Source organism: Oncorhynchus mykiss, chromosome Y (genome assembly GCF_013265735.2).
Source record: "Oncorhynchus mykiss isolate Arlee chromosome Y, USDA_OmykA_1.1, whole genome shotgun sequence".
Lineage (NCBI taxonomy): Eukaryota > Metazoa > Chordata > Actinopteri > Salmoniformes > Salmonidae > Oncorhynchus > Oncorhynchus mykiss.
The window spans coordinates 35,262,401-35,290,046 of record NC_048593.1 but is presented as its reverse complement, the minus strand read 5'-3'; the positions used below and the strand labels follow the sequence as shown (position 1 = coordinate 35,290,046).

General features: G+C 48.8%; 1 protein-coding gene across 8 annotated transcripts in view; it reads left to right on the top strand.

The window, feature by feature from the left end:
* The first annotated feature begins 508 nt into the window (after positions 1–508).
* LOC110510172 (dachshund homolog 2-like) overlaps positions 509–27,646 on the top strand; it is a 285,623-nt gene continuing 258,485 nt past the window's right edge. For 3 of the 8 annotated variants that reach the window (XM_036967522.1, XM_036967518.1, XM_036967517.1), the window contains exon 1: positions 510–1,153. In XM_036967522.1, the coding sequence (XP_036823417.1) occupies positions 681–1,153 (473 nt within the window). In that variant the 5' untranslated portion in view covers positions 510–680. Of the gene's footprint in view, positions 1,154–27,646 lie in introns of all 8 variants that reach the window. The other 5 variants (XM_036967520.1, XM_036967524.1, XM_036967521.1 and 2 more) reach the window with 4 other exon arrangements.

Genomic DNA, 27,646 nt, shown 5'->3' with positions numbered 1-27,646 from the left:
ATTGAACCCCAAAAAATGTTGTACTTATATTTTTGGTGTTGTTTTCATATAAGCCCTTTTGGGCTTCCAACCTCACCTGTTACTGGTTTTTATTATCTCTACTGTTTTGTCTTTCACTTATTTTCTTTGATGCGAATCAATATAACCTAAAAACCTAAAAACCGAATCATATGTTATTAGGCTATATGCCTGATGCAATGGGTCTACATGTATTATAATACAATAGCAATGTAATAACATTACAACAACAAACGTCACATGTTTTATTATTTGTACCAATAAGAATAAAACATTTTTAATTCAGGTCTTAATGGTTTCAAATGAACGCTAACAGTCTGTAAAAAGGTTATTATCCAGTAGCGGAGTAGCTGTCAACAGAAACTCGCCCCTCTAACTAGGAGCCCTGCCATTCATGCTTAAAGGACCAATAGGATGCTCGCGCGTAAACTGCTACGCTCCTCGTTGGTGGTGGGAGCTGCCAATCCAGTTCTCAGTGGGCTGGCTAATTGAAACGGAATCGGATGGTTCTCATTCTAGCCACCGCACTTGTGAGATAGGTAGTTGCCCGTTGCCGATTATCCGAGGTGAGCGACAGTGCATGTGAAACATCAAGAGAAAAAAATAGTGATCGAGAAGAAAAAAAAACGCAAAGGGTGAGACAGGAAGAAACTTGAGAAACTATGGCCGTGTCAGCAACTCCGCCGGTGCTTTCCCAAACCTCTACTCTGGAGTCTGGCAGCTTATTTCGCTCCGATCCGCTGTATACAAGCCCAGCCGAGTCCCCGAGACTGACAAGCAGCATGATCAACTCTTTCATCAGCGGAGGAGGCGGTGGAAATGGAAACGGCACAAGCGGCAATAACGAGTGCAAAATGGTTGAGGTGCACGGGGTCAGGGTAGCCTCGTTCAACGTGGACGGTCAAGAACTTATTTGCCTGCCGCAGGTCTTCGACCTCTTCCTGAAACATCTGGTCGGAGGGCTGCACACCGTCTACACCAAGCTGAAGCGGCTGGATATATGCCCCGTCGTGTGCACGGTGGAACAGGTCCGAGTTCTGCGGGGGCTTGGGGCTATTCAGCCCGGGGTGAATCGCTGCAAACTCATCACCCGCAAGGACTTCGAAGCGCTGTACAACGACTGCACCAATGCCAGGTTAGTTGCATGTTTCCTTCTTACCATGTTTCATATGCAGCCCCACTGCGATGCCCCAAAAGCAGAGCAGACGGGGCAATGAACTAAAAGTTTTCAACTAACTTTTTTTGTAGATGCACCAACTGAGGTTAATCAAAATGTGTAGCAAACGCTGCATTAGGCTACACTGTGTATTTCAGTTACCATTGCTGTACCCGTCACTCTCTCTGTCTCTCTTGAACACACACGCACTAGTTCTATCTGAATAGAGGCTACAATGGTTCCATTTTATAGACAGCAATGTATGAGGGAAGTAGTTGAGTTATTCATAACTTATAAGCAATCACCTTTAAGCAATCCCCCCTATAGCTGCAGCTCGTTGTTTCGTCATGTATCAAAGCTCTAGATCGTTTTCCCACATACTTACAATATGTTGGCATTGAGGAAAATAACTTTTAATTAATTAGCACCTTTTCTCACTTTGACGTTCACCTTATTGACCTTTAATGTGACGCAACATACTTTTCCTATAAAGCCTAATTAATAGTCAGATCACAACACTATAATAAACATGACAACAGTAAGCTTACAGCTTGATTGTTCATTTCGATTTTTTTTAGGACTTTCACTAAGAAGAATTGTGTTCTTTTTGGTTTGTTAATAAAGCACGTCTCACCATGAACTATTATGCCATTCCGGCGTCATTCAGGAGCAATAGAGCAGGTTGTGGTATATGAAGTTTAAGTTTCTTCATTTAAGTTCCTCAAGTCTACCTGAGTGTAATTTGATATAAATCCCATAAATCTATATTATTGTAATGAGCAGGCAAACATGTAAGTCCACCTTTCTTTTGCTAAATGACTAAATTAAACAGACCGTTGTGTCTCTGTATAGAATCCGTTCGATTCTACCAGTGAGAAAATATAATTAAAAGTATGGATGAGAGAAGTTTTAGATGTGGATTTCACTTAATGAGGCTACATTTGTGGGCATTTTGTTGCATTTTCTGTCACTTCTGCAACGTTAAAAAATATATATATTTTATTATATTTTTTACTAATGCCACTGGGCACAGACTTCAATTCAACGTCTATTCCACGTTGGTTCAACATAATTTCATTAAAATTACTTGGAAACAACGTTGATTCAACCAGTGTGTGCCCAGTGGGACCTCTCCTCTCCCTTTCCCCTCGAGTTGATCTTCAACCCGTGCACCGTGCTGGCTGTGCGCTGCAGATGTTGCTTGTGTGTTTAATAAATCAATGAGACAGTTCTGAATGAATCACCTCGGATGGATTCTCTGCTCGGTTTGATGTCCAGGTGTTATTCTTAGCTTGTTATCATGACAGATGCATTAGTGTTCCCATACAATGTCAGATGAGGAAAATAACTCTAAACAGACCAGTGCCCTCTTTTCCCAAGAGCTTTAGCATTCCGAACCTCAACGTTTTTTCCCCTCATTGTCTCGTTGTAAGTAATTGCAACTTTTATTCTCCAGCAGCTCCCACGGCTACTTCGACAATAAGCCATGCTGATTATTCTCCACAAAAGAGGAGGCTGGTAATTCAATACAAAGACAGGATTTTCACATGTGAAAATAAACATAACAAAAAGTTACCTTGACTAGATGCTGGACCCACGAATGTGCATCAGGGTTGCTGTTATATCATGTAGATTAAGACAAGACATGGATGATGATTATACATTCCCACTTAATCAATAGAGATGTAATGATGATGATTGTAATAATAGTTGTGAAACCAAAAGAGAAATCTATTTGTAGAAAAGTTTTCATTCTGTGTGTCCCGCTGTCACAACACACACACTGAAGTTATTCACTCCGAAAATCACAGCATATAGGACCTTTTAACACATTTTTATTTCTGACCACATAATTTAATCTTGTCTTAATTAATTATGCGTCAAACAAAAAACTACTACTAACTAAGTACTTTATGCTAAACTTTTTGTCTTTATTTCGCAATTTGCCAACATCAAACATTTTTCATATGGCATCTTGACCATCTGTTTGAAATCAAATACCTTTCCATCTCTGACGCATTAACGGATCGTGCATGTTTTGTCAAACTGAGTCTGATATATTTTGATGGGAATGGTGTATTGATTACAGATCAAGTGGACAATTGTGCCGTAGGAGTAAGCGTAAGGCTGTATTTTGACCGCTATTTTTATTTTATTTTAGTTCACTTTCATTACAAGACATTTCAAAGGTTTCAGTTTTCAGTCTTTCACTTTCTACAGCGTTCAAGTGAACTACATCAATATTTGCAAAAAAGTAGAAATATTTTAAAACGTCTGTCTTACCTGATATAACATTCAACTCAACATCCGGCTGTCAGAAAGGGGATCAAGATTATTGTATCTCTCGGTGGTGAGTTTGGTGTGAAAATGACAAGGGAGCGCATGGAGAGGATACAACGATGCATTAAATATGTCCTCAACGCGAGCTAGACTACTCTTGTGAGACACACACACACACACACACACACACACACACACACACACACACACACACACACACACACACACACACACACACACACACACACACACACACACACACACACTTTCAATTAGAGAATCTGCTTTGGGGTTATGTTTGGAGAGGAATATAGATTATATTTTACACAGCGATCACTGAGAGAGAGGGTGAAGCAGAAGCATGCTGGGAGAGAGAGGGAGGCAGGAATATGTTAGTATTTCATGTCCAGATGGTCAGTTTGGGCAAGATTCGGTCATTAACCTTTCAGCCTCTCCTCCCTGATTTTACAATCCCTGGATCTATTATTACGTTTGACTTTGATCTGTTGCACTTGTCAAATGTACCCTAGGAGAGAGAGATTCTATATGTGTATTAGAAGTGAACTGGTTACTATAATACATCATTCACTGCAATGTTGAAGGTTATAGTGTAGGCTATGTGCTGCTCACTTCACAAAGATTGCAGCCACTGATGCGTAATGAAATTGCCTGAGTAATACAGTATGGGTGGCAAGAGAATTGAATTTGCACCTTGGCCTCCGTGCTTTACGGCTCACCTGCCTGCGCGCGCCCATCTGAGCGCTGTCTTTATAGTCAGATTTAAACATCATCCACCATCCCATCACCAGATGGTTGTAACTAATGAGTGAAAACAGGCCTATCCCCCCCCCCCCCCCCTTATTTGGCGAAGTGACGGGAGAGAATGAAAGCGAGGGAAAGAAAACGTGTGGAAATCTCTTCATGGACGCAGTGCACATCTCTCAGTAGACGCAGGAAGCCTGTAAACTGGAATAGTGGATAGAGTCATCAAGAAATCAAAACATCTCGACAAAACCTTTAGCGCGGACAAGGACAATTTGAAAACGGGAAAATGTCCAAATCAGCAAACATAGGCGGCACTTAGGGCTCCTTTTATGATATTTCAGCTCGCGATTGATCTCCAAGTTTTTATTACATTCATTATTTATTAAAAATAATTTGCAAGCTAAACATAACGCTAACCTAGTTTGCACTTGGGGACTGCACTTAGGAAATGTAATGGAAATTACATTAGAGATGAACATCTGTGCTGTTTTTCCACTCTCCTCGTGTTTCTTCCCTCAAAGGTGTATTGGATTAACCATTTAACCATTCACCGAATGCAGATGACCATGAGAGACAAAAAAAAATGCTGCTGACTGAAGAGACCAGAGAGGTCTTGGAGATAGCTTGTTGAGGAGATCAGTGAGGCCTTTAAACATTAGTCTTCTAAACCAGATGTAACAGGTTCCTTGAGGCTCGCTCAATGAGCCATAAAACCCACATCACTCCTAATCAGACATTTTGGTTAGAAATCAATGAAAATTTAACTTAATCATAATTAATGATGACCTTGTGAGTTTTTAGAAAGCCTAACAGAATAAGCTTATTCTTTCCTTATTTTAAGTCATTCATCTATAAAGGCTTTAATTCTCCAGGATGCCCAGATAAAAATTCCAGCTGCACATTTTAACACCACTTAAGGTTTCCTAAAAAAAAAGATGATCCAGATTTTCTGCTTGATTATAATCTGTGGGTAAATGTGAGGTTCTGGAAATGTTTTGTTAGATCTATGGAGGATGGGTACATTGGCCAAACCACTGTCCTTTCCTTCGCTTGTGTTTGTGTGGTGAATCAGTACATGATCCCTTGTCCTGTGGCCTCCACAGAGTGTCCCATATTGAATGTTAATAGAGAATACCCCAGTGATGTCTGGGTGAAATCAGAGACACATGGAATTGATGACTGAAGTACAGTATCTGCTACAGTAACAGGTTGATTTTTTTTGCTGCGTGTGTGTGTGTATAGAGGTGGCGTTGGTTGTCAGTGTGTGTTGGCCAGTCTAACTGCTCCATATGGCCAGCTCCCTGCCTGTAGCCTAGCCTTGGGCAGCGATACACCCGATTGAGCACGCCACCCAAGACACACCCCTGTCTCCTCCAATCTCCTCCAATCAGCAGGGAGCGTGTCACTCTGTCTAGAACCACCACGGCTCCTTAATGTCAACCATCAATTATACACTGGCTTCTTCTTCAGCTTGATTTTATTACATATCTGCTCCCAATGCCCTTTTCTACTTTAAATAATAAATTAACCCCACTTGATGTGAAGAGTTGCACCAAGCACTGTCAAAGCTCTGGAGAGATCAGCCTCATTAAATAGTGAAGGAGTGCTTTTTGTTTTTCTGTTTAGATGGCATTTAAGCATGGCCCTCTGTGCATGGCTCTCTCCTGCTCATGCATGCATGTGTCTCTGTGTGTTCATGGTTGTTTTCCGTGTGTTTCATGGTTGTCGTTCCATGTCATGACGCCCACCATCTCAGATGGTTCTGAAATCGTTTATGTAGTTAGAAACAGGTCAAATTGCCATTCCTGAAATGTTATTTTGTTGACATGGAATTTGATCTGAAAGAAAAGAAGCTAATTGATTGTACCCAAATTGGCCATTTTAATTTATAGGATTCAGATAATATTCAATAAATATAGTAACCAACATCCGATTTGGACCAAACGTCTTCCTACCAATGAGTAAGACATGAGGAATCACGCCAAAAATGTCAAATGCCGCCCACAGATCCCCCACACCCCATGCCATTCCAACCCCCAACTACCAGTATACAGTATCACTTCTCTATGTTTGACAAGTAGTATAAAGCTGTGGCTTGGAGTATTGCTTCTCCATACTATGTCATATATTCCCAGTGAATCTGTTGATAGTTTTTTCCTCTGTTTAGAGAAATTAGTAATTGAAGTATCTTGCATTATATACCATAAAGTGGTGTGAAAGTACCAGATTCTGACCACTAGATGCTAATGTTCCTGCTATACCTCCACACTCTTTTTTCGATTTTGCTGGTCTCTTGTGTATATTAAATAGATCACAACGTTCCCTTTGCAATTTTGGGTAGAAAACCAATAGATTTGGCTCGTGATGAAAATACATTGTGTGGTCGTCTTCACAATTGAGACCAGTCCTCCATGAAAGCAATTCAATTTGTCCTTGTCCTTCTTTTAAGCTTAATCTGTGTCCAAGAAATTGACCCCTTGTGGGTCTGGATTAGTTACTGTTAGACCATTCCTGGTGAACAAGCAAACCATTTGTCTACAGCAGTTCTATTGGTTTCAATGTCATGGTCTCTAATGGTCTTCAAAGGTAAAAGTCCCAAACATATACCATATACACTGAGTGTACCAAACATTAGGAACACATTTTTTGCAGAGGTAATGGTATTGGGTTCTATAAGGGTTGTCGCAACATTTTTGTCCCTAGCTAGCCCATTTCTCCATCAAAGTTTTGGGCTTGTATGAAAAGTCTTCATATTGGAATTGCACCGTAGGGATTGCCCTCTCAGAGAGCTGCCACTTGTTGGACTTTTCAAGGAGAGTTGGGCTGAAGCATTAGCTTGCTAAGAGACAAACTGAATTGCTTTATTTGTGAGGATGACCACATAGTTTATATTCATAATGAAAGTAAAGGGGGACGGGGGATACCTAGTCAGTTGTACAACTGAATGCCTTCAACTGAAATGTGTCTTCAGCATTTAACTCAACCCCTCTGAATCAGAGAGGTGCGGGGGGCTGCCATAATCGACATCCACGTCTCGGGTAACAGTGGGTTAACCGCCTTGCTCAGGGGCAGAGCGACAGATTTTTACCTTGTCAGCTCTGGGATTCCATCCAGCAATGAGCCAAATCTCTAGGTTTTCTACCCAAAGTTACAAAGGAAATGCTGTGATCTATTTAATAAACAAAAGACACCATTAAAATGGATAAAAGAGTGTGGCTTTATGGTAAATAATACAAGCAAATTTCTCTGAACGGGGAAAAATTCATCTCCAAATTCACAGTGAATAGCCACAGGTTCATACTACTTGTCAAACATAGAGAACTGATAGGGTTGTTAGGTTTGGATTGACATGGTGGTCCATGGGTGGCTTTTGACATTTTTTTGGGATTCGTTGTGTCTTACTTTTTGGTAGGAAATAGTTTGGTCACAATCGGATGTTGCGCACTACGTTTATTGAATACTATTTGAGTTCTATCAATTCAAATTGCAAATCAATAAGCTTCATTTCTTAGAGATCAAATTATATTAAAAACATTTTCCTCAGGAATACTAATCGTATCTGTTACTACCTACATCAATGATTTCAGAACAATCTGAGATGGTGGGTGTCTACATCCTCTTTCTTATACTTTTTGAGGTGGAACGACCCATGTGTCAGTCAGCTGCATGGTGCAGACTGTGGTGGTGTCAGTCAGCTGCATGGTGCAGACTGTGGTGGTGTCAGTCAGCTGCATGGTGCAGACTGTGGTGGTGTCAGTCAGCTGCCCGGTGCAGGCTGTGATGGTGTCAGCCAGCTGCCCGGTGCAGACTGTGGTGGTGTCAGCCAGCTGCTCGGTGCAGGCTGTGATGGTGTCAGTCAGCTGCCTGGTGCAGGCTGCGGTGGTGTCAACATGCTGCCTGGTGCAGGCTATGATGGTGTCATCCAGCTGCACGGTGCAGGCTGCGGTGGTGTCAGTCAGCTGCCTGGTGCAGGCTGCGGTGGTGTCAGCAAGCTGCCTGGTGCAGGCTACGATGGTGTCAGCCAGCTGGCCGGTGCCTAATGAACCTACTGTTACAGCAGCACACACACATTAGTCCAGATGAGAGGTAAAATGGATTCACTGTGTAATGGTTTGGCTGCAAGGCTTCCTTGTAGTCCCCTATTTGACTAATGTACAGTAATCGTAATAGTTCAATTATTCAGTTTAAAATATAAATTGTGTCTGTGAAGACATGCTTAAACTTTCTGGCACCCGTTTTAATTAGTATATTTTTTTTAGGTAATTAAAGCAATTAAAGAAATATGATCATTATTATTAGGTAATAAATGTAATCATTAAATAACTATGATCATTATTATTGGGTAATACATGTAATCATTAAATAACTATAATCATTATTATTGGGTAGTACATGTAATCATTAAATAACATGATCATTATTATTATGTAATAAATGTAATCATTAAAGAAATATGATCATTATTATTGGGTAAATTGAGAAAATAATTTAGTCTGACTTTCCCCCATTTCCTTAAATTACTTTTCTGTGTAAATTCTAACATCCCGACCTTTCCTCATGTGAGATTTATAGCACTCCATTGTAAAAGCAAAGGTTGAAATACTTTGATATTTTTATGACTGGGGTTAGCTTGCCCCTAGACGTGTGTGTGTGTGTGTATGTGTGTGTGTGTGTGTGTGTGTTTATGCGTCGTGTGTCATACAATATGTCATGAATGTTGTGGAGTGCCTGTTCCAAGCCACAGCCCTGTAATAACTAGTCCCCTAACTAATCCCATAACTAGTCCCATAACTAGTCCGATAACTAGTCCCATACATAACCAATGAATTGGAGGCAAAGAAAAGACATGTGGTCAATTAGGGATTGGAAATATGCTTCTATGAACTCCGTGGACCTCGTGCACATTTATGTCAGTAAAGTGTCATAATCATGAGCTGTCACTCATAATATTTTTTCTCCCACTTCATTGTTCATGAATGTAATAGTTAAATTATTCAGTTCATCATTTTACACAGTAAATAGAGTGTGAATGTGTGGAAGTGAATTGAGCCTGAGCCTGCCGTTTAGGACAGTGGAGAGCAGAGAGCAGAGAGCGTCTGCATGTGTGAGGACTTGATGTGAGATGCATGTGATAGATATGTGAGCAATATTTTATTTTTTACCTTTATTTAACTAGGCAAGTCAGTTAAGAACAAATTCTTATTTTCAATGATGGCCTAGGAACAGTGGGCAGAGCGACAGATTTGTACCTTGTCAGCTCGGGGGGTTTAAACTTGCAACCTTCCGGTTACTAGTCCAACGCTCTAACCACTAGGCTACACTGCCGCCGATATGTGAGAGATATGTGAGAGATTTGTCTTTTGACCTATGTGTTTATGTGTGTGTGTGTTTGTAATGTCGATGTGTTAACATGTGTGTGTGTGGTTTATTTATTTAATTTAACCTTTATTTAACTAGGCAATTCAGTTAAGAACAAATTCTTATACACAATGACGGCCTACAAAATGTTTATGTTGTGTGCGGCGTACGGGGGGGGGGGGGGGGGGGGGGGGGGGGGGGGGGGGGGGGGGGGGGGGGGGGGGGGGGGGGGGGGGGGGGGGGGGGGGGGGTGAATGTGACAGATGGAAGAAGCCTGTCGTCTCTCGCTGGGGTAGAAATGACATCCACCGTCTCTTCGTGATGTAGGAGACCAGGCAAAACCAGAGTCACTGGTGTCATCTTGACTTTGGGATGATCTTCTTCCTGGGCTTAATGACACATCTGCAGCGGGGCTATATTTATTACAGTCATGTAGAGTAAAATGAATTGTCTCCTAACATTCATTTTGGGTTTGCCTCTAGCAGTGCTTTAACGGAGGACAGTAGGCTCCAGGAGTATTGTTTAATCACATTAATATCACAGCCCCAGGACAACCCAGATAATTGTACAAACGAACATAGAAATATGTATCTCTAACTTTATGATTGAATTATGCAAATGACTCATCTCCTGCCCTTCCAAGCACTAATCATCTAATTAGGAGTGATGCATTAAATAGTTGTTTTTGGATGGGGATATGGGAGAAGCAGGGAGCAGAAAATTGAATGTGACATTAAAATCTACACAGTAGTTTGTACCAGAATAGCTGGTGTTTTCCTATCCTCTCTCTCTCTCTCTCTCTCTCTCTCTCTCTCTCTCTCTCTCTCTCTCTCTCTCTCTCCCTCTCTCTGTATCTCTCTGTATCTCTCTCTCTCTCTCTCTCTCTCTCTCTCTCTCTCTCTCTCTCTCTCTCTCTCTCTCTCTCTCTCTCTCTCCCTCTCTCTGTATCTCTCTGTATCTCTCTCTCTCTCTCTCTCTCTCTCTCTCTCTCTCTCTCTCTCTCTCTCTCTCTCCCTCTCTCTGTATCTCTCTCTCTCCCTCTCTGTCTCTCTCTGTATCTCTCTGTATCTCTCTCTCTCTCTCTCTCTCTCCCTCTCTAGTTGTGGGCTCATTAGTGAAGTTTTGTAAGACATTATACAAGCTTGATACTTAAGTCCCTTAATCTTATTTTTTTGTTGCAGTTTTGATTAATTGTGTTGCTGCTCAGATGATGTGTTTTGACATGGAGCTGTTGGACGTGGTGGTGTGGGCGCAGACAGACCTAGACATGCAGTGCTCTGCTCTTGGAACTCAATGCAGTTGAAGAAATGTGAATTAGCGTCCCAATTACACAGATGAATATTTTATGATGTGTTTAGCAGTGTGTGCTCTTTTTTCCTTCCGTGCTGACTCTGGATGCGAGGAGCCTACAGTAATAAGGCACCCATGCAGACTGAGGACAGGACAGCCCAGAGCCCAAACTCTCTCTCTGTTCCATATAAAAAACAGACCATCCTAAACAAAAGGCCTGTGCCTCCCTCTGTGATCTGTGTTTGTCTCCTGAATCTCTGACATCTGGAGGCAATAACCAAGGGCTCTACCTCCCGTACTGCAGCTTGTACTGCAGCCCCTAGCCTGTACGGTAGCCCGAGCCTACTGCAGCCTGTACTGTAGCCCCTATCCTACTGCTGCCCCCAGCTTACTGCAGCCCCTAGCCTACTGTGGCCCCTAACCAACTGCAGCCCATAGCATACTGCAGCCCCTAGCTTTCTGCAGCCCATAGCCTACTGCAGCTTCTAGCCTACTTCTGGCCCTAGCCTACTGCAGCTTCAAGCCTACTTCTAGCCCTAGCCTACTGCAGCCCATAGCCTACTGCAGCTCCTAGCCTACTGCAGCCCCTAGCCTACTGCAGCTTCAAGCCTACTTCTAGCCCTAGCCTACTGCAGCCCATAGCCTCCTGCAGCTCCTAGCCTACTGCAGCCCCTAGCCTACTGCAGCTTCAAGCCTACTTCTGGCCCTAGCCTACTGCAGCCCGTAGCTTACTGCAGCCTGTGGCTTACTGCAGCCCCTAGCCTACTGCAGCGCTCAATGTCACTAGTGATGGCCGGGTTCACCTGAAGAGACTACAGACACCCTGGTTTGATTCCTGACTGTACCACAACCAGTCGTGATTGGGAGTCCCATAAGGCGGCGCACAATTAGCCCAGTGTCGTCCGGGTTGTAAGCCGTCGTTGTAAATAGGAATTTGTTCTTACTGACTTGCCTAGGTAAATAAAGGTTAAATAGAAAATAAATAAAAAAGGAGCAGCAGCCGTGATCCCCCCCCCTCCCCTCCCACAGACACTGTCAGTCTGGCCCTGCTCCCCCCCCCCCCCCCATAGACACTGTCAGTCTGGCCCTGCTCCTCCCCCCCCCCCCCCCACAAACACTGTCAGTCTGGCCCTGCTCCTCCCCCCCCCCCCCATAGACACTGTCAGTCTGGCTCTGATCCCCACCCCCCCTCCCACAGACACTGTCAGTCTGAATGTGATCCCCACCCCCTCTCCCACAGACACTGTCAGTCTGGCTGTGATCGCCCCCCTCCTCCCGCAGACACTGTCAGTCTGGCCCTGATCCCCCCCACAGAAGCTGTCAGTTTGGCCCTGATTCCCCCCACAGAAGCTGTCAGTTTGGCCCTGATCCCCCCCCCCCCCCCCACAGACACTGTCAGTCTGGCCCTGATCCCCAACCCCCTCCCACAGACACTGTCAGTCTGGCTGTGATCGCCCCCCCCAAAGACACTGTCAGTCTGGCCCTGATCCCCACCCTCCCACAGACACTGTCAGTCTGGCCCTGATCCCCCCCCCCCCCCCCACAGACACTGTCAGTCTGGCCCTGATCCCACCCCTCCTCCCACAGACACTGTCAGTCTGGCCCTGATCCCCACCCCTCCTCCCACAGACTCTGTCAGTCTGGCCCTGATCACCACCCCTCCTCCCACAGACTCTGTCAGCCTGGCCCTGATCCCCCCCCCCTCCCACAGACACTGTCAGTCTGGCCCTGCTCCCCACCCCTCCTCCCACAGACACTGTCAGTCTGGCACTAATCCCTCCCCCACAGACACTGTCAGTCTGGCCCTGATCCCCCCCCCCCCCCACAGACACTGTCAGTCTGGCCCTGATCCCCACCCCTCCTCCCACAGACACTGTCAGTCTGGCCCTGATCCCCACCCCTCCTCCCACAGACACTGTCAGTCTGAAACTAATCCCTCCCCCACAGACACTGTCAGTCTGGCCCTGATCTCCCCCCCCCCCCCCCCACAGACACTGTCAGTCTGGCCCTGATCTCCACCCCTCCTCCCACAGACACTGTCAGTCTGGCCCTGATCCCCACCCCTCCTCCCACAGACTCTGTCAGTCTGGCCCTGATCCCCACCCCTCCTCCCACAGACACTGTCAGTCTGGCCCTGATCCCCACCCCCCCTCCCACAGACACTGTCAGTCTGGCTGTGATCACCCCCCCCCCCCCCCCCTCCCACAGACACTGTCAGTCTGGCGCTGATCCCCACCCCTCCTCCCACAGACACTGTCAGTCTGGCCCTGATCCCCCCCCTCCCACAGACACTGTCAGTCTGGCCCTGCTCCCCCCCCCCCCCCCCCACAGACACTGTCAGTCTGGCCCTGATCCCCACCCCCCCTCCCACAGACACTGTCAGTCTGATGTGATCCCCACCCCCCTCCCACAGACACTGTCAGTCTGGCCCTGCTCCTCCCCCCCCCCCCTCCCACAGACACTGTCATTCTGGCCCTGATCCCCACCCCCCCCCCCCCCTCCCACAGACACTGTCAGTCTGGCTGTGATCGCCCCCCCCCCCCCCCCCCCCCCCCCTCCCACAGACACTGTCAGTCTGGCCCTGCTCCCCCCACCCCCCCAGACACTGTCAGTCTGGCCCTGATCCCCCCCCCCCCCTCCCACAGACACTGTCAGTCTGAATGTGATCCCCACCCCCTCTCCCACAGACACTGTCAGTCTGGCTGTGATCCCCCCCCCCCCCCACAGACACTGTCAGTCTGGCCCTGATACCCCCCACAGAAGCTGTCAGTCTGGCCCTGATCCCCCCCCCCCCCCCCCCTCCCACAGACACGGTCAGTCTGGCCCTGCTCCCCACCCCTCCTCCCACAGACACTGTCAGTCTGGCCCTGATACCCCCCACAGAAGCTGTCAGTTTGGCCCTGATTCCCCCACCCCCACCACATACACTGTCAGTCTGGCACTAATCCCCCCCCCCCCCCCACCCCCCCTCCCACAGACACTGTCAGTCTGGCGCTGATCCCCCCCCTCCCACAGACACTGTCAGTCTGGCCCTGATCCCCCCCCCCCCCACAGACGCTGTCAGTCTGGCCATGATCCCCCCCTCCCACAGACACTGTCAGTCTGAATGTGATCCCCACCCCCTCTCCCACAGACTGTCAGTCTAGCCGTGATCCCCACCCCCCCTTGCACAGACACTGTCAGTCTGGCCCTGATCCCCACCCCTCCTCCCACAGACACTGTCAGTCTGAAACTAATCCCTCCCCCACAGACACTGTCAGTCTGGCCCTGATCTCCCCCCCCCCCCACAGACACTGTCAGTCTGGCCCTGATCTCCACCCCTCCTCCCACAGACACTGTCAGTCTGGCCCTGATCCCCACCCCTCCTCCCACAGACTCTGTCAGTCTGGCCCTGATCCCCACCCCTCCTCCCACAGACACTGTCAGTCTGGCCCTGCTCCCCCCCCCCCCCCCCCCCCCCCCAACAGACACTGTCAGTCTGGCCCTGATCCCCACCCCCCCTCCCACAGACACTGTCAGTCTGGCTGTGATCGCCCCCCTCCCACAGACACTGTCAGTCTGGCGCTGATCCCCACCCCTCCTCCCACAGACACTGTCAGTCTGGCCCTGATCCCCCCCCTCCCACAGACACTGTCAGTCTGGCCCTGCTCCCCCCCCCCCCCCCCCCACAGACACTGTCAGTCTGGCCCTGATCCCCACCCCCCCTCCCAAAGACACTGTCAGTCTGAATGTGATCCCCACCCCCCCTCCCACAGACACTGTCTGTCTGGCCCTGCTCCCCCCCCCCCCCCCCCCCCCCTCCCACAGACACTGTCAGTCTGGCCCTGATCCCCCCCCCACAGACACTGTCAGTCTGGCCCTGATCCCCACCCCCCCCTCCCACAGACACTGTCAGTCTGAATGTGATCCCCACCCCCCCTCCCACAGACACTGTCAGTCTGGCCCTGCTCCTCCCCCCCCCCTCCCAAAGACACTGTCAGTCTGGCCCTGATCCCCCCTCCCACAGACACTGTCAGTCTGGCCCTGCTCCCCCCCCCCCCCACAGACACTGTCAGTCTGGCCCTGATCCCCCCCCCCCCCCCCTCCCACAGACACTGTCAGTCTGAATGTGATCCCCACCCCCTCTCCCACAGACACTGTCAGTCTGGCTGTGATCCCCCCCCCCCCCACAGACACTGTCAGTCTGGCCCTGATACCCCCCACAGAAGCTGTCAGTCTGGCCCTGATCCCCCCCCCCCCTCCCACAGACACGGTCAGTCTGGCCCTGCTCCCCACCCCTCCTCCCACAGACACTGTCAGTCTGGCCCTGATACCCCCCACAGAAGCTGTCAGTTTGGCCCTGATTCCCCCACCCCCACCACATACACTGTCAGTCTGGCACTAATCCCCCCCCCCCCCATCCCCCCTCCCACAGACACTGTCAGTCTGGCGCTGATCCCCCCCTCCCACAGACACTGTCAGTCTGGCCCTGATCCCCCCCCCCCCCCCACAGACGCTGTCAGTCTGGCCATGATCCCCCCCTCCCACAGACACTGTCAGTCTGAATGTGATCCCCACCCCCTCTCCCACAGACTGTCAGTCTGGCCGTGATCCCCACCCCCCCTTGCACAGACACTGTCAGTCTGGCCCTGATCCCCACCCCTCCTCCCACAGACACTGTCAGTCTGAAACTAATCCCTCCCCCACAGACACTGTCAGTCTGGCCCTGATCTCCCCCCCCCCCCCCCCCCCCCCCACAGACACTGTCAGTCTGGCCCTGATCTCCACCCCTCCTCCCACAGACACTGTCAGTCTGGCCCTGATCCCCACCCCTCCTCCCACAGACTCTGTCAGTCTGGCCCTGATCCCCACCCCTCCTCCCACAGACTCTGTCAGTCTGGCCCTGATCCCCCCCCCCCCTCCCACAGACACTGTCAGTCTGGCCCTGATCCCCCCCCCCACAGACACTGTCAGTCTGGCCCTGATCCCCACCCCCCCTCCCACAGACACTGTCAGTCTGAATGTGATCCCCACCCCCCCTCCCACAGACACTGTCAGTCTGGCCCTGCTCCTCCCCCCCCCCCTCCCAAAGACACTGTCAGTCTGGCCCTGATCCCCCCTCCCACAGACACTGTCAGTCTGGCCCTGCTCCCCCCCCCCCCCTCCCACAGACACTGTCAGTCTGGCGCTGATCCCCACCCCTCCTCCCACAGACACTGTCAGTCTGGCCCTGATCCCCCCCCCTCCCACAGACACTGTCAGTCTGGCCCTGCTCCCCCCCCCCCCCCCCCCCCCCCCCCCCCCCCCCCCCCCCCCCCCCCCCCCCCCCCCCCCCCCCCCCCCACAGACACTGTCAGTCTGGCCCTGATCCCCACCCCCCCCTCCCACAGACACTGTCAGTCTGAATGTGATCCCCACCCCCTCTCCCACAGACACTGTCAGTCTGGCTGTGATCCCCCCCCCCCCCCCCCCCCCCCCCCCCCCCACAGACACTGTCAGTCTGGCCCTGATACCCCCCACAGAAGCTGTCAGTCTGGCCCTGATCCCCCCCCCCCCCCCCCCCCCACAGACACGGTCAGTCTGGCCCTGCTCCCCACCCCTCCTCCCACAGACACTGTCAGTCTGGCCCTGATACCCCCCACAGAAGCTGTCAGTTTGGCCCTGATTCCCCCACCCCCACCACATACACTGTCAGTCTGGCACTAATCCCCCCCCCCCCCCCACCCCCCCTCCCACAGACACTGTCAGTCTGGCGCTGATCCCCCCCTCCCACAGACACTGTCAGTCTGGCCCTGATCCCCCCCCCCCCCCCCACAGACGCTGTCAGTCTGGCCATGATCCCCCCCTCCCACAGACACTGTCAGTCTGAATGTGATCCCCACCCCCTCTCCCACAGACTGTCAGTCTGGCCGTGATCCCCACCCCCCCCTTGCACAGACACTGTCAGGCTGGCCCTGATCCCGACCCCCCCTCTCACAGACACTGTCAGTCTGGCCCTGATCCCCATCCCTCCTCCCACAGACGCTGTCAGTCTGGCCCTGATCCCCATCCCTCCTCCCACAGACACTGTCAGTCTTGCCCTGATCCCCATCCCTCCTCCCACAGACGCTGTCAGTCTGGCCGTGATCCCCACCCCCCCCTCCCACAGACACTGTCAGTATGGCCGTGATCCCCACCCCCCCTCCCACAGACACTGTCTGTCTGGCCATGGGAACCACAAAGTTTTCAAATAGCAGCGGAATTTACGTAGGATGACTGAATTGTGATCCTAACTGCCAGGCTCATCCTGTCCCTTTTCATCCTGGTTATTTATAGGTGTTGTGTTGTCAGGATTATGTTGCTCATGATAGCATATGTGATGTGTAATGTTTAAGATGTTGACTTGTGACCTTCAGAGAGGAAGTCATTTCCTGTGCATGTGCACTGTGCGTATGTGTATGTGCGTGTGTGTGTGTTTATATGCATTGCGTACAGTACATGTGCATGTACTTCTAAACATACCAATTAGGAGGAAATGGAGACCTTGATGGACAAACATGGTCCTGAACACTTTTCATTTTCAACCAAATCACACAGGCGTGGAGAAAGCAGTGTCAGGGGCTAGAAGAGGAAGGTAACGAGGGAGGTGAGGCAGGGAGGAGGAGGAGTAAAAGATGTGCTCAGTGTGCCCCTCCTGGTCTGTGTTAAAGCTTAAAGAGGAGCATTGGGTATGTGATGACATCATTGCCAGTTTTCATGTTCTTGTGGGATCCGTAAGGGAATCATCCTCCTTCCACCCAGAGGAGCCTGGCTCCAATTACTCACCGAGAATGCCCTGTCTGGGTCGGCCCGGCTGGATCCAATTACTCACCGAGAGTGTCCTGTCTGGGTCGGCCCGGCTGGCTCCAATTACTCACCGAGAGTGTCCTGTCTGGGTCGGCCCGCCTGGCTCCAATAACTCACCGAGAATGCCCTGTCTGGGTCGGCCCGGCTGGATCCAATTACTCACCGAGAGTGTCCTGTCTGGGTCGGCCCGGCTGGATCCAATTACTCACAGAGAGTGTCCTGTCTGGGATGGCCCGGCTGGATCCGATTACTCACCGAGAGTGTCCTGTCTGTGTCGGCCCGGCTGGATCCAATTACTCACCGAGAGTGTCCTGTCTGGGACGGCCCGGCTGGATCCAATTACTCACCGAGAGTGTCCTGTCTGGGACGGCCCGGCTGGATCCAATTACTCACCGAGAGTGTCCTGTCTGGGTCGGCCCGGCTGGATCCGATTACTCACCGAGAGTGTCCTGTCTGGGATGGCCCGGCAGGATCCGATTACTCACCGAGAGTGTCCTGTCTGTGTCGGCCCGGCTGGATCCAATTACTCACCGAGAGTGCCCTGTCTGGGACGGCCCGGCTGGATCCGATTACTCACCGAGAGTGTCCTGTCTGGGTTGGCCCGGCTGGATCCGATTACTCACCGAGAGTGTCCTGTCTGGGACGGCCCGGCTGGATCCGATTACTCACCGAGAGTGTCCTGTCTGAGTCGGCCCGGCTGGATCCGATTACTCACCGAGAGTGCCCTGTCTGGGTCGGCCCGGCTGTATCCAATTACTCACCGAGAGTGTCCTGTCTGGGACGGCCCGGCTGGATCCAATTACTCACCGAGAGTGTCCTGTCTGGGTCGGCCCGGCTGGATCCAATTACTCACCGAGAGTGTCCTGTCTGGGTTCGGCCCGGCTGGATATAATTACTCACCGAGAGTGTCCTGTCTGGGACGGCCCGGCTGGATCCAATTACTCACCGAGAGTGTCCTGTCTGGGACGGCCCGGCTGGATCCAATTACTCACCGAGAGTGTCCTGTCTGGGACGGCCCGGCTGGATCCAATTACTCACGAGAGTGTCCTGTCTGGGTCGGCCCGGCTGGATCCAATTACTCACCGAGAGTGTCCTGTCTGAGTCGGCCCGGCTGGATCCGATTACTCACCGAGAGTGTCCTGTCTGAGTCGGCCCGGCTGTATCCAATTACTCACCGAGAGTGTCCTGTCTGAGTCGGCCCGGCTGGATCCGATTACTCACCGAGAGTGTCCTGTCTGAGTCGGCCCGGCTGGATCCAAGCAGCTTCAACCACAAAACCAACCGCAGCTTTGAATTTGTTAACTTATGAGGCAGAGACCCTTCTCCTAATCATCTGAAACGTGACTAAAACGTTCCTCTGTTTTCTCTAATGAAGCATTAGTGCCTTGAAGGAGAGATAAGTCTGTTTATTATGTGGCGTAGTCTTTGTGTTCAATGTCCGCTGTTGTCGATGTCGTGACTGAAATGTGACTGAGGGCTTATAGCTACTGAAGTGATTGCAGGAAGAGATCTTGTCTTTGCTCTGTGAAGGTGAACTTATTGCACCACAACTCCTTCCCACCTCCCACTGCCCACCTCCCACTGCCCACCTCCCACTACCCACCTCCCACTCAAACAAGAAACTCACTTCTGTTAAACGCCAGACTACCCTATAGCTCCTACAAAAGACATCACTGGGCCGAGTCCAATGTGTTTTTTATTCATTCCTATGTTATTTAAATGAGTGTTTAAGAGTCTATATGGGTGGCTTAAAGGAGGGCTGTGTTTTTACTGAGACCATCCGTCTTCCCCAGAACCAACTCACAACATGCTTTTTTCTCGCTCCTCTCTCCCATTACAAGGTAGTGTGTGAGTTTTCATTTGCCTACAGTAAATAGACTGTCAGGGGTGTCGGTGGTATATAAATATATCAGGCGGTGCCTTTCTAAAAGGCAGCGCCCCGGCGAGGAGGAGACTTTAAAGCAGGAGGCTAGAGGATTGATTTATCTCCTGCCCTGTAATGACAGCAGATGTGGACCTGTTATCCTGATGAGCAGTGAACTTGATGAGTTGATAACGTGGGCCGAAGCCCAGTCTGCTTTTAATTACTTACCAGGAATGTATTGGTGCAGGGTGTTGATTCACACACACACTCCCTTTCTGTAGAGCTGGACAGGTGACCTTGCCTCTCTCTCTCTTGTCTCTCCTTGACAGAGGCAGGTCTCTCCTCTCAGGTTTTAAATGGCTCCAGTCAGATCAGAGTGGAGCTGAGAAGAACCGTCCAAGCTAGCAGTGAGGAATCGGCCCAGAAGCGGCCCTCTTCCTGGGGGCCGGAACTGATTGAATCGGCCCGGAATTGGGTGTCGGACTCTGCCCTGAATCAAAATGAATAACTGCCCAGAATCGGCCCAAGTACATCGGGCCGTTTCCATCTACCGGAATTCCCCCAGAAGCGGCCCGTTGCAAATATTTTAAATATGACTTATACATTTTGTACATACAAAATAACATTTTGTGTCAGAGGAAACACCATACACCTGGTGACCGTGTCAGCGTGCATGCGCCTGGCCCGCCACAGGAGTCGCTACAGCGTGATGGGACAAGGACATCCCAGCCGCCCAAACATTCCCCTAACTTGGACGATGCTGGGCTAATTGTGCGTCCCCTCATGTGTCTCCCGGTCGCAGCCGGCACAGGTCTCTTACCAGCATCTGTAGCAATGCAGTGTCTTAGACCGCTGAGCCACTCGGGAGGCTCAAAAAACAAAAATACTACACAGGACTATTAAAGAATTTAATTTAAATGTTAATTGTATTTTTGATCACAGAAACAATGAGAAAGTATGGAAAAATAAATAATGAAATGTTAATTATATAAAGAAGCCCATGTCATCATCTGCTAGAGAGTAGCCCCAATCGGCTCGAGCCCCAAGTAATACATTTGGGCCAGATAATTCACACTGAAATCGTCCAGAGCTCAATCCCTGCATCCTGATCATAAGTAATACTGCTTCCTGGTTTAGACTCTGCTGTATTCTGCTTCCTGGTTTAGACTGCTGCATTCAGCTTCCTTGGTTTTGACTGCTGCATTCTGCTTCCTGGTTTATTTAGAATGAGTCTGACTCTGCTGCATTCCACTTCCTGGTTTAGTCAGAAGGAGTCTGACTCTGCTGCATGTCTCCATGCTTCTGTAACTGTTCTGTACCCTTCATAAACTGATTAGGATCTCTGTATAAAATGTTCCATGTACGGTATAAGGACTGAAAGCCCCCCTGCCTCCTCCAGCCTTCCCCCAGCCTCCACACTGCCTCCCCCCAGCCTCCCCACTGCCTCCACCCAGCCTCCCCCAGCCTCCCCACTGCCTCCCCAATGCCTTCCCCCAGCCTCCCCCCAGCCTCCCCACTGCCTCCCCCCAGCCTCCCCACTGCCTCCCCCCAGCCTCCCCAGCCTCCTCCAGGCTCCCCACTGCCTCCCCCCAGCCTCCCCACTGCCTCCCCACTGCCTCCCCCCAGCCTCCCCACTGCCTCCCCCCAGCCTCCCCACTGCCTCCCCCCAGCCTCCCCACAGCCTCCCCACCGCCTCCCCCCAGCCTCCCCACTGCCTCCCCACTGCCTCCCCCCAGCCTCCCCACTGCCTCCCCCCATCCTCCCCCCAGCCTCCCCACAGCCTCCTCACAGCCTCCCCCCAGCCTCCCCACTGCCTCCCCCCAGCCTCCCCCCAGCTGCCTCCCCACTGCCTCCCCCCAGCCTCCCCCCAGCCTCCCCCAGCCTCCCCACTGCCTCCCCACTGCCTCCCCATTGCCTCCCCACTGCCTCCCCCCAGACTCCCCACTGCCTCCCCCCAGCCTCCCCCCAGCCTCCCCACTGCCTCCCCCCAGCCTCCCCCCAGCCTCCCCACTGCCTCCCCCCAGCCTCCCCCCAGCCTCCCCACTGCCTCCCCCCAGCCTCCCCCCAGCCTCCCCACTGCCTCCCCCCAGCTTACCCCCTGCCTCCCGGCCACCTCCCAGGGAAGGGAATGAGAAGGCTTGCTGGAAGTTCATCTGGACTCCTTGTTGTGTTTTCCATGTTTGTTTCTATACCGCTGTGTGATTCCCAGCAGGATGAAGGCAGGTCTTTTTAATGACAGGAGAAACAGGGCCTCAGCTTGATTGAAACCATGCAGCAGAAATGTTAGTAATGCTGTAAATTGGAACCCAACTTCGAGGCAGTTTATTTAGATGTTTATTTGCAGTTGTGACGTCCATGTCTTAATAGGCCCGAAGAAGATGGATGATTGGATGGGGCTGCAGCCAATCTGATAAAGGGAATCACAGCCCCCCCCGATAACACCATGTATGGTGTTTAGGACTTTAAGTCTGTGTATACTCTTACCACACACACACACACACACACGCACACACACACACACACACACACACACACGTTTTACACATGATACTCTACCCTTCCACGTCAATGTTGAACATTAAATGTTAATTAATGTTAATTAATGAAATAGCTTCATGCTATCACACAGTTCCACAGCTGCCCCTGGTCTGCAGTCTAAACAGCAGCTCCATTCCCTCCTGCCCATCGGAGGGGGGCGCCGTGGCAGACTGAACAGAACTAGGCTTCTCTTCTCTCAGTGAAGACACAATGTAACCTGATCATCTACACTCTTTTATCTCACTGAAATCCTTTCTGAAGGAGAGAGGGCTTGGAAAGGTCACTGTGTGTGTGTGTGTGTGTGTGTGTGTGTGTGTGTGTGTGTGTGTGTGTGTGTGTGTGTGTGTGTGTGTGTGTGTGTGTGTGTGTGTGTGTGTGTGTGTGTGTGTGTGTGTGTGTGTGTGTGTGTGTGTGTGTGTACTGGGTGGGGTGGGTGAGGTTGGGGAGGAGGGCACCCTCTTATGAAAACAATGGGACCCCATGAGACTTCATTACAGGGTAATGTCTCACCAAATTGTTCCAGGTAGTTAAAATGAAATGAAGTGAATTAGTGAAACAGGAGGGAGAGCATGCAGAACGCTTTATTGCTTTCCTTCGAAGGCACGATTATAATAATCTCCTTCAGCGTAGAGTCTGCCTTGGATAACATATCAAATAGAAGGTGTGTGTGTGTGTGTGTGTGTGTGTGTGTGGGTGTGTGTGTGTGTGTGTGTGTTCGTCCACATGTGTGTGTTAGGTCAAGGGTCACAGTGTTGAGTGTATTCCTGTCTCTCTCTGTGCACTGTCTCTACATATCCAAGGTTATTTGGTGCCTCGATGGCCCCTGTGTGTTTGTGTAAGAAGCCATGTACATGTGTTCCATAGTCTGTTGTGTGGTGGTGTTCACGTGTAATGTGTCTCCAAGAAAGGAGAATATATCCGTGATGGAACAAACCACCAGTGGTGGAAAAAAGTACTTCTCGTCATACTTGAGTAAAAGTACTTCTCGTCATACTTGAGTAAAAGTACTTCTCGTCACACTTGAGTAAAAGTACTTCTCGTCATACTTGAGTAAAAGTACTTCTCGTCACACTTGAGTAAAAGTACTTCTCGTCATACTTGAGTAAAAGTACTTCTCGTCACACTTGAGTAAAAGTACTTCTCGTCATACTTGAGTAAAAGTACTTCTCGTCATACTTGAGTAAAAGTACTTCTCGTCACACTTGAGTAAAAGTACTTCTTGTCATACTTGAGTAAAAGTACTTCTCGTCATACTTGAGTAAAAGTACTTCTCGTCATACTTGAGTAAAAGTACTTCTTGTCATACTTGAGTAAAAGTACTTCTCGTCACACTTGAGTAAAAGTACTTCTTGTCATACTTGAGTAAAAGTACTTCTTGTCATACTTGAGTAAAAGTACTTCTCGTCATACTTGAGTAAAAGTACTTCTAGTCATACTCGAGTAAAAGTACTTCTCGTCATACTTGAGTAAAGGTAAAGATACCTTAATAGAAAATGAATCAAAGTAAAAATAAAAGTCAACCAGTAAAATACAACATGAGAAAAAGTCTAAAAGTATCTGTTTTATTAAATGTACTTAAGTACTGTGGTGGAAAAAGTACTCAATTGTCATACTTAAGTGAAAGTAAAAAGTAAATGCTACAGTATATACCAAATTCCGTATACGCAAACCAGATGGCACAATTGTCTTGTTTTTATTTATTTACGGACAGAAAGGGGCACACTCCAACTCTCAGACATCACTCACAAATGCAGTATTTGTGTTTAGTGAGTCCGCCAGATCAGAGGCTGACGGATGGATGACGTTGCGTTATTATTGATAGGTGAGTGAGTTGGATCATATTCCTGTCCCACCTGAGCATTCAAAATGTAACGAGTACTTTTTGGTGTCAGGGAAAATGTATGGGTGTAAAATGTACATAATTTCTTTAGGAATGTAGTGAAGAAAAAAGTAAAAGTTGTCAGAAATAAAAATAGTAAAGAACAGACCCCCCCCCCCACAAAAAAAAATCTACTAAAGTAGTATTTTAAAGTGAATTTACTTAAGTACTTTACACCACTGCAAACTTTAGAATTTTGTTAGATTCAGCAAAAAATTGTAAAAACATGTGGCACATAGCCACAGTTATTCTATAATTCTTTAAAAAGAATAGTAATTGAAGGTGGCATTGTGGTGGAAGTGTCTCGGGACACCGCGTGAAGACCAGAGAGTTGGAGGTTCATATACGGCTTCCCTTACATTGACTTTATCAGCCTAGTCTTCTTTAGGGGGAGACAGTGAAACTAGATCGTATGAGAAGAACATGCTTATTTTCCTTGATAACAGCCGAGGCTTATGACAGATATCCTGTGACACTGTTCCTGCTGCAGCAGAGCAGGGGTTTGTGGGTAATGGCAAGGGCAGTTAAAAAAAAATGTTTTCTTGAAAGATCACTCAGGCTGCTCTGGCTTTTCACCGGACTATAAATCAGACCCTTCCACGAAGGGCTGTTCTGTCCCGCCTTTATGTCATCCTGGGGCAGGAGGGGCCAAACAACCCGTCAATTAAGCTCATCCCCAATCACAGACAGCTCATGTCATGGGCTGGACTACCAGGGGCCCATGGTAGCATGATCCACTATCTCAAGAATTTGTACCTATTGAATATAATGTGTGTGTGTGTGTGTGTGTGTGTGTGTGTGTGTGTGTGTCAAATCACATGCTTGGTAAACAACAGGTGTAGACTAACAGTGAAGTGCTTACTTATGGGTTCTTTCAACAATGCAGAGTTAAAGAATTCAATTCTAAATAGAAATATTGACAAGAGGAATTAATACACAGTGAATAACGAATAACAATGACAAGTAAAAAATAACATGACTATATACAGGGAGTACCAGTACAGAGTCGATATGCAGGGGTACGAGGTAATAACATGACTATATACAGGGGGTACCAGTACAGAGTCGATATGCAGGGGTACGAGGTAATAACATGACTATATACAGGGAGTACCAGTACAGAGTTGATGTTCAGGGGTACGAGGTAATAACATGGCTATATACAGGGAGTACCAGTACAGAGTTGATGTGCTGGGGTACGAGGAAATAACATGACTATATACAGGGAGTACCAGTACAGAGTTGATGTGCAGGGGTACGAGGTAATAACATGACTATATACAGGGAATATGAGGTAATAACATGACTATATACAGGGAGTACCAGTACAGAGTTGATGTGCAGGGGTTCGAGGTTATGACATGACTATATACAGGGAATATGAGGTAATAACATGACTATATACAGGGAGTACCAGTACAGAGTTGATGTGCAGGGGTACGAGGTAATAACATGACTATATACAGGGAATATGAGGTAATAACATGACTATATACAGGGAGTACCAGTACAGAGTCGATATGCAGGGGTACGAGGTAATAACATGACTATATACAGGGGGTACCAGTACAGAGTCGATATGCAGGGGTACGAGGTAATAACATGACTATATACAGGGAGTACCAGTACAGAGTTGATGTTCAGGGGTACGAGGTAATAACATGGCTATATACAGGGAGTACCAGTACAGAGTTGATGTGCTGGGGTACGAGGAAATAACATGACTATATACAGGGAGTACCAGTACAGAGTTGATGTGCAGGGGTACGAGGTAATAACATGACTATATACAGGGAATATGAGGTAATAACATGACTATATACAGGGAGTACCAGTACAGAGTTGATGTGCAGGGGTTCGAGGTTATGACATGACTATATACAGGGAATATGAGGTAATAACATGACTATATACAGGGAGTACCAGTACAGAGTTGATGTGCAGGGGTACGAGGTAATAACATGACTATATACAGGGAGTACCAGTACAGAGTTGATGTGCAGGGGTACGAGGTAATAACATGACTATATACAGGGAATATGAGGTAATAACATGACTATATACAGGGAGTACCAGTACAGATTTGATGTGCAGGGGTACGAGGTAATAACATGACTATATACAGGGAATATGAGGTAATAACATGACTATATACAGGGAGTACCAGTACAGAGTTGATGTGCAGGGGTACGAGGTAATAACATGACTATATACAGGGAATATGAGGTAATAACATGACTATATACAGGGAGTACCAGTACAGAGTTGATGTGCAGGGGTACGAGGTAATAACATGACTATATACAGGGAATATGAGGTAATAACATGACTATATACAGGGAGTACCAGTACAGATTCGATATGCAGGGGTATGAGGTAATAACATGACTATATACAGGGAGTACCAGTACAGATTCGATATGCAGGGGTATGAGGTATTGTACATAGAAATGAGAAATAAAGGGACAGATAATGTGAGTCAAAAGAGGTAGTGCAAAAATGGTCAATGCAGATCGTCCGGGTAGCTATTGGTTCACTATTTAAGACAGGAGTCTTTCACAATTTTTTGGGCCTTTCTCTGACACCGCCTGGTATAGAGGTCATGGATGGTAGGGAGCTCGGAAACAGTGATGAACTGGGCCGTACGCAGCACCCTCTGTAAACGCCTTGTGATCGGGTGCCTTTGCAGTTTCCGTACCAAGCAGTGTTGCTGTCGATGGTGCAGCTTTGTGTGTATATGTGGGAAAGTGTGTGTGTGTTGTGTGTGTGTGTGTTGTGTTGTTCAGGCAGGGGGCCGCTGTCCACTGTAGACAGTTAGGACTCTTCTCTTCATTACTTGAGAACTGCTGAGACGGCACCATAGACATCATTTTCCCACAGCTCTCTTTCAATGGCTGTTAATGAGTGAGTTGATGTAGTTGAACATTTAGTTAATAAATATTTCCGACTTTAACCTCTCTGTTTTCTATTCCTCTGGCCCCTCCTTCCTTCCTCAAGCTGTCGTTCATTTTTCTTGGTGTGCTGAGAAATTGCAATTAGTTTTAGATTTACGCTACGATGACAGACAGTGGTATATAAATAGAGGTTAAACACACAATTTACATATTAATTTCATGATTCATTTAATCAATGATTTATGTGGATATTTAATCCCTTCAAGACAGCAGTGTTTCTCCTCTCCTCTCCTCTCCTCTCCTCTCCTCTCCTCTCCTCTCCTCTCCTCTCCTCTCCTCTCCTCTCCTCTCCTCTCCTCTCCTCTCCTCTCCTCTCCACCAAGCATGACAGAATAGAGTGGTTTGCTCAAGCTCTCTCTCTCTCTCTCTCTCTACCCCCCCCTCCCCCTCTTTCTCTCTCTCTCTTTATCTCTCATGCGCTCACTTACCCTCTATCTCTCTTCCTCTGTCTTTCTCTCCCTGTGTTGTTCAGTGACTTGGAGAGGAATGTGAGTTGAATGGCTCCAAACGGCAGTCTTAATTGGTTTAATTTGTCAGCGTGTGCACCGGTCCTGACACTCGCTTATGGAACGCCATTCCACCGGCACTCTGTGATCCCTCCACTCCCCTCCGGTGTCACTCCGTTTCTCCCACTCTTCAACCATGCTCCCTTGTTGACGATCTCCAAGTCACAAGGCGAGAGACGTTAATAATGAAGTAATCATCACAATCGTTAAATTGATAATATTAAGGATTGTGTG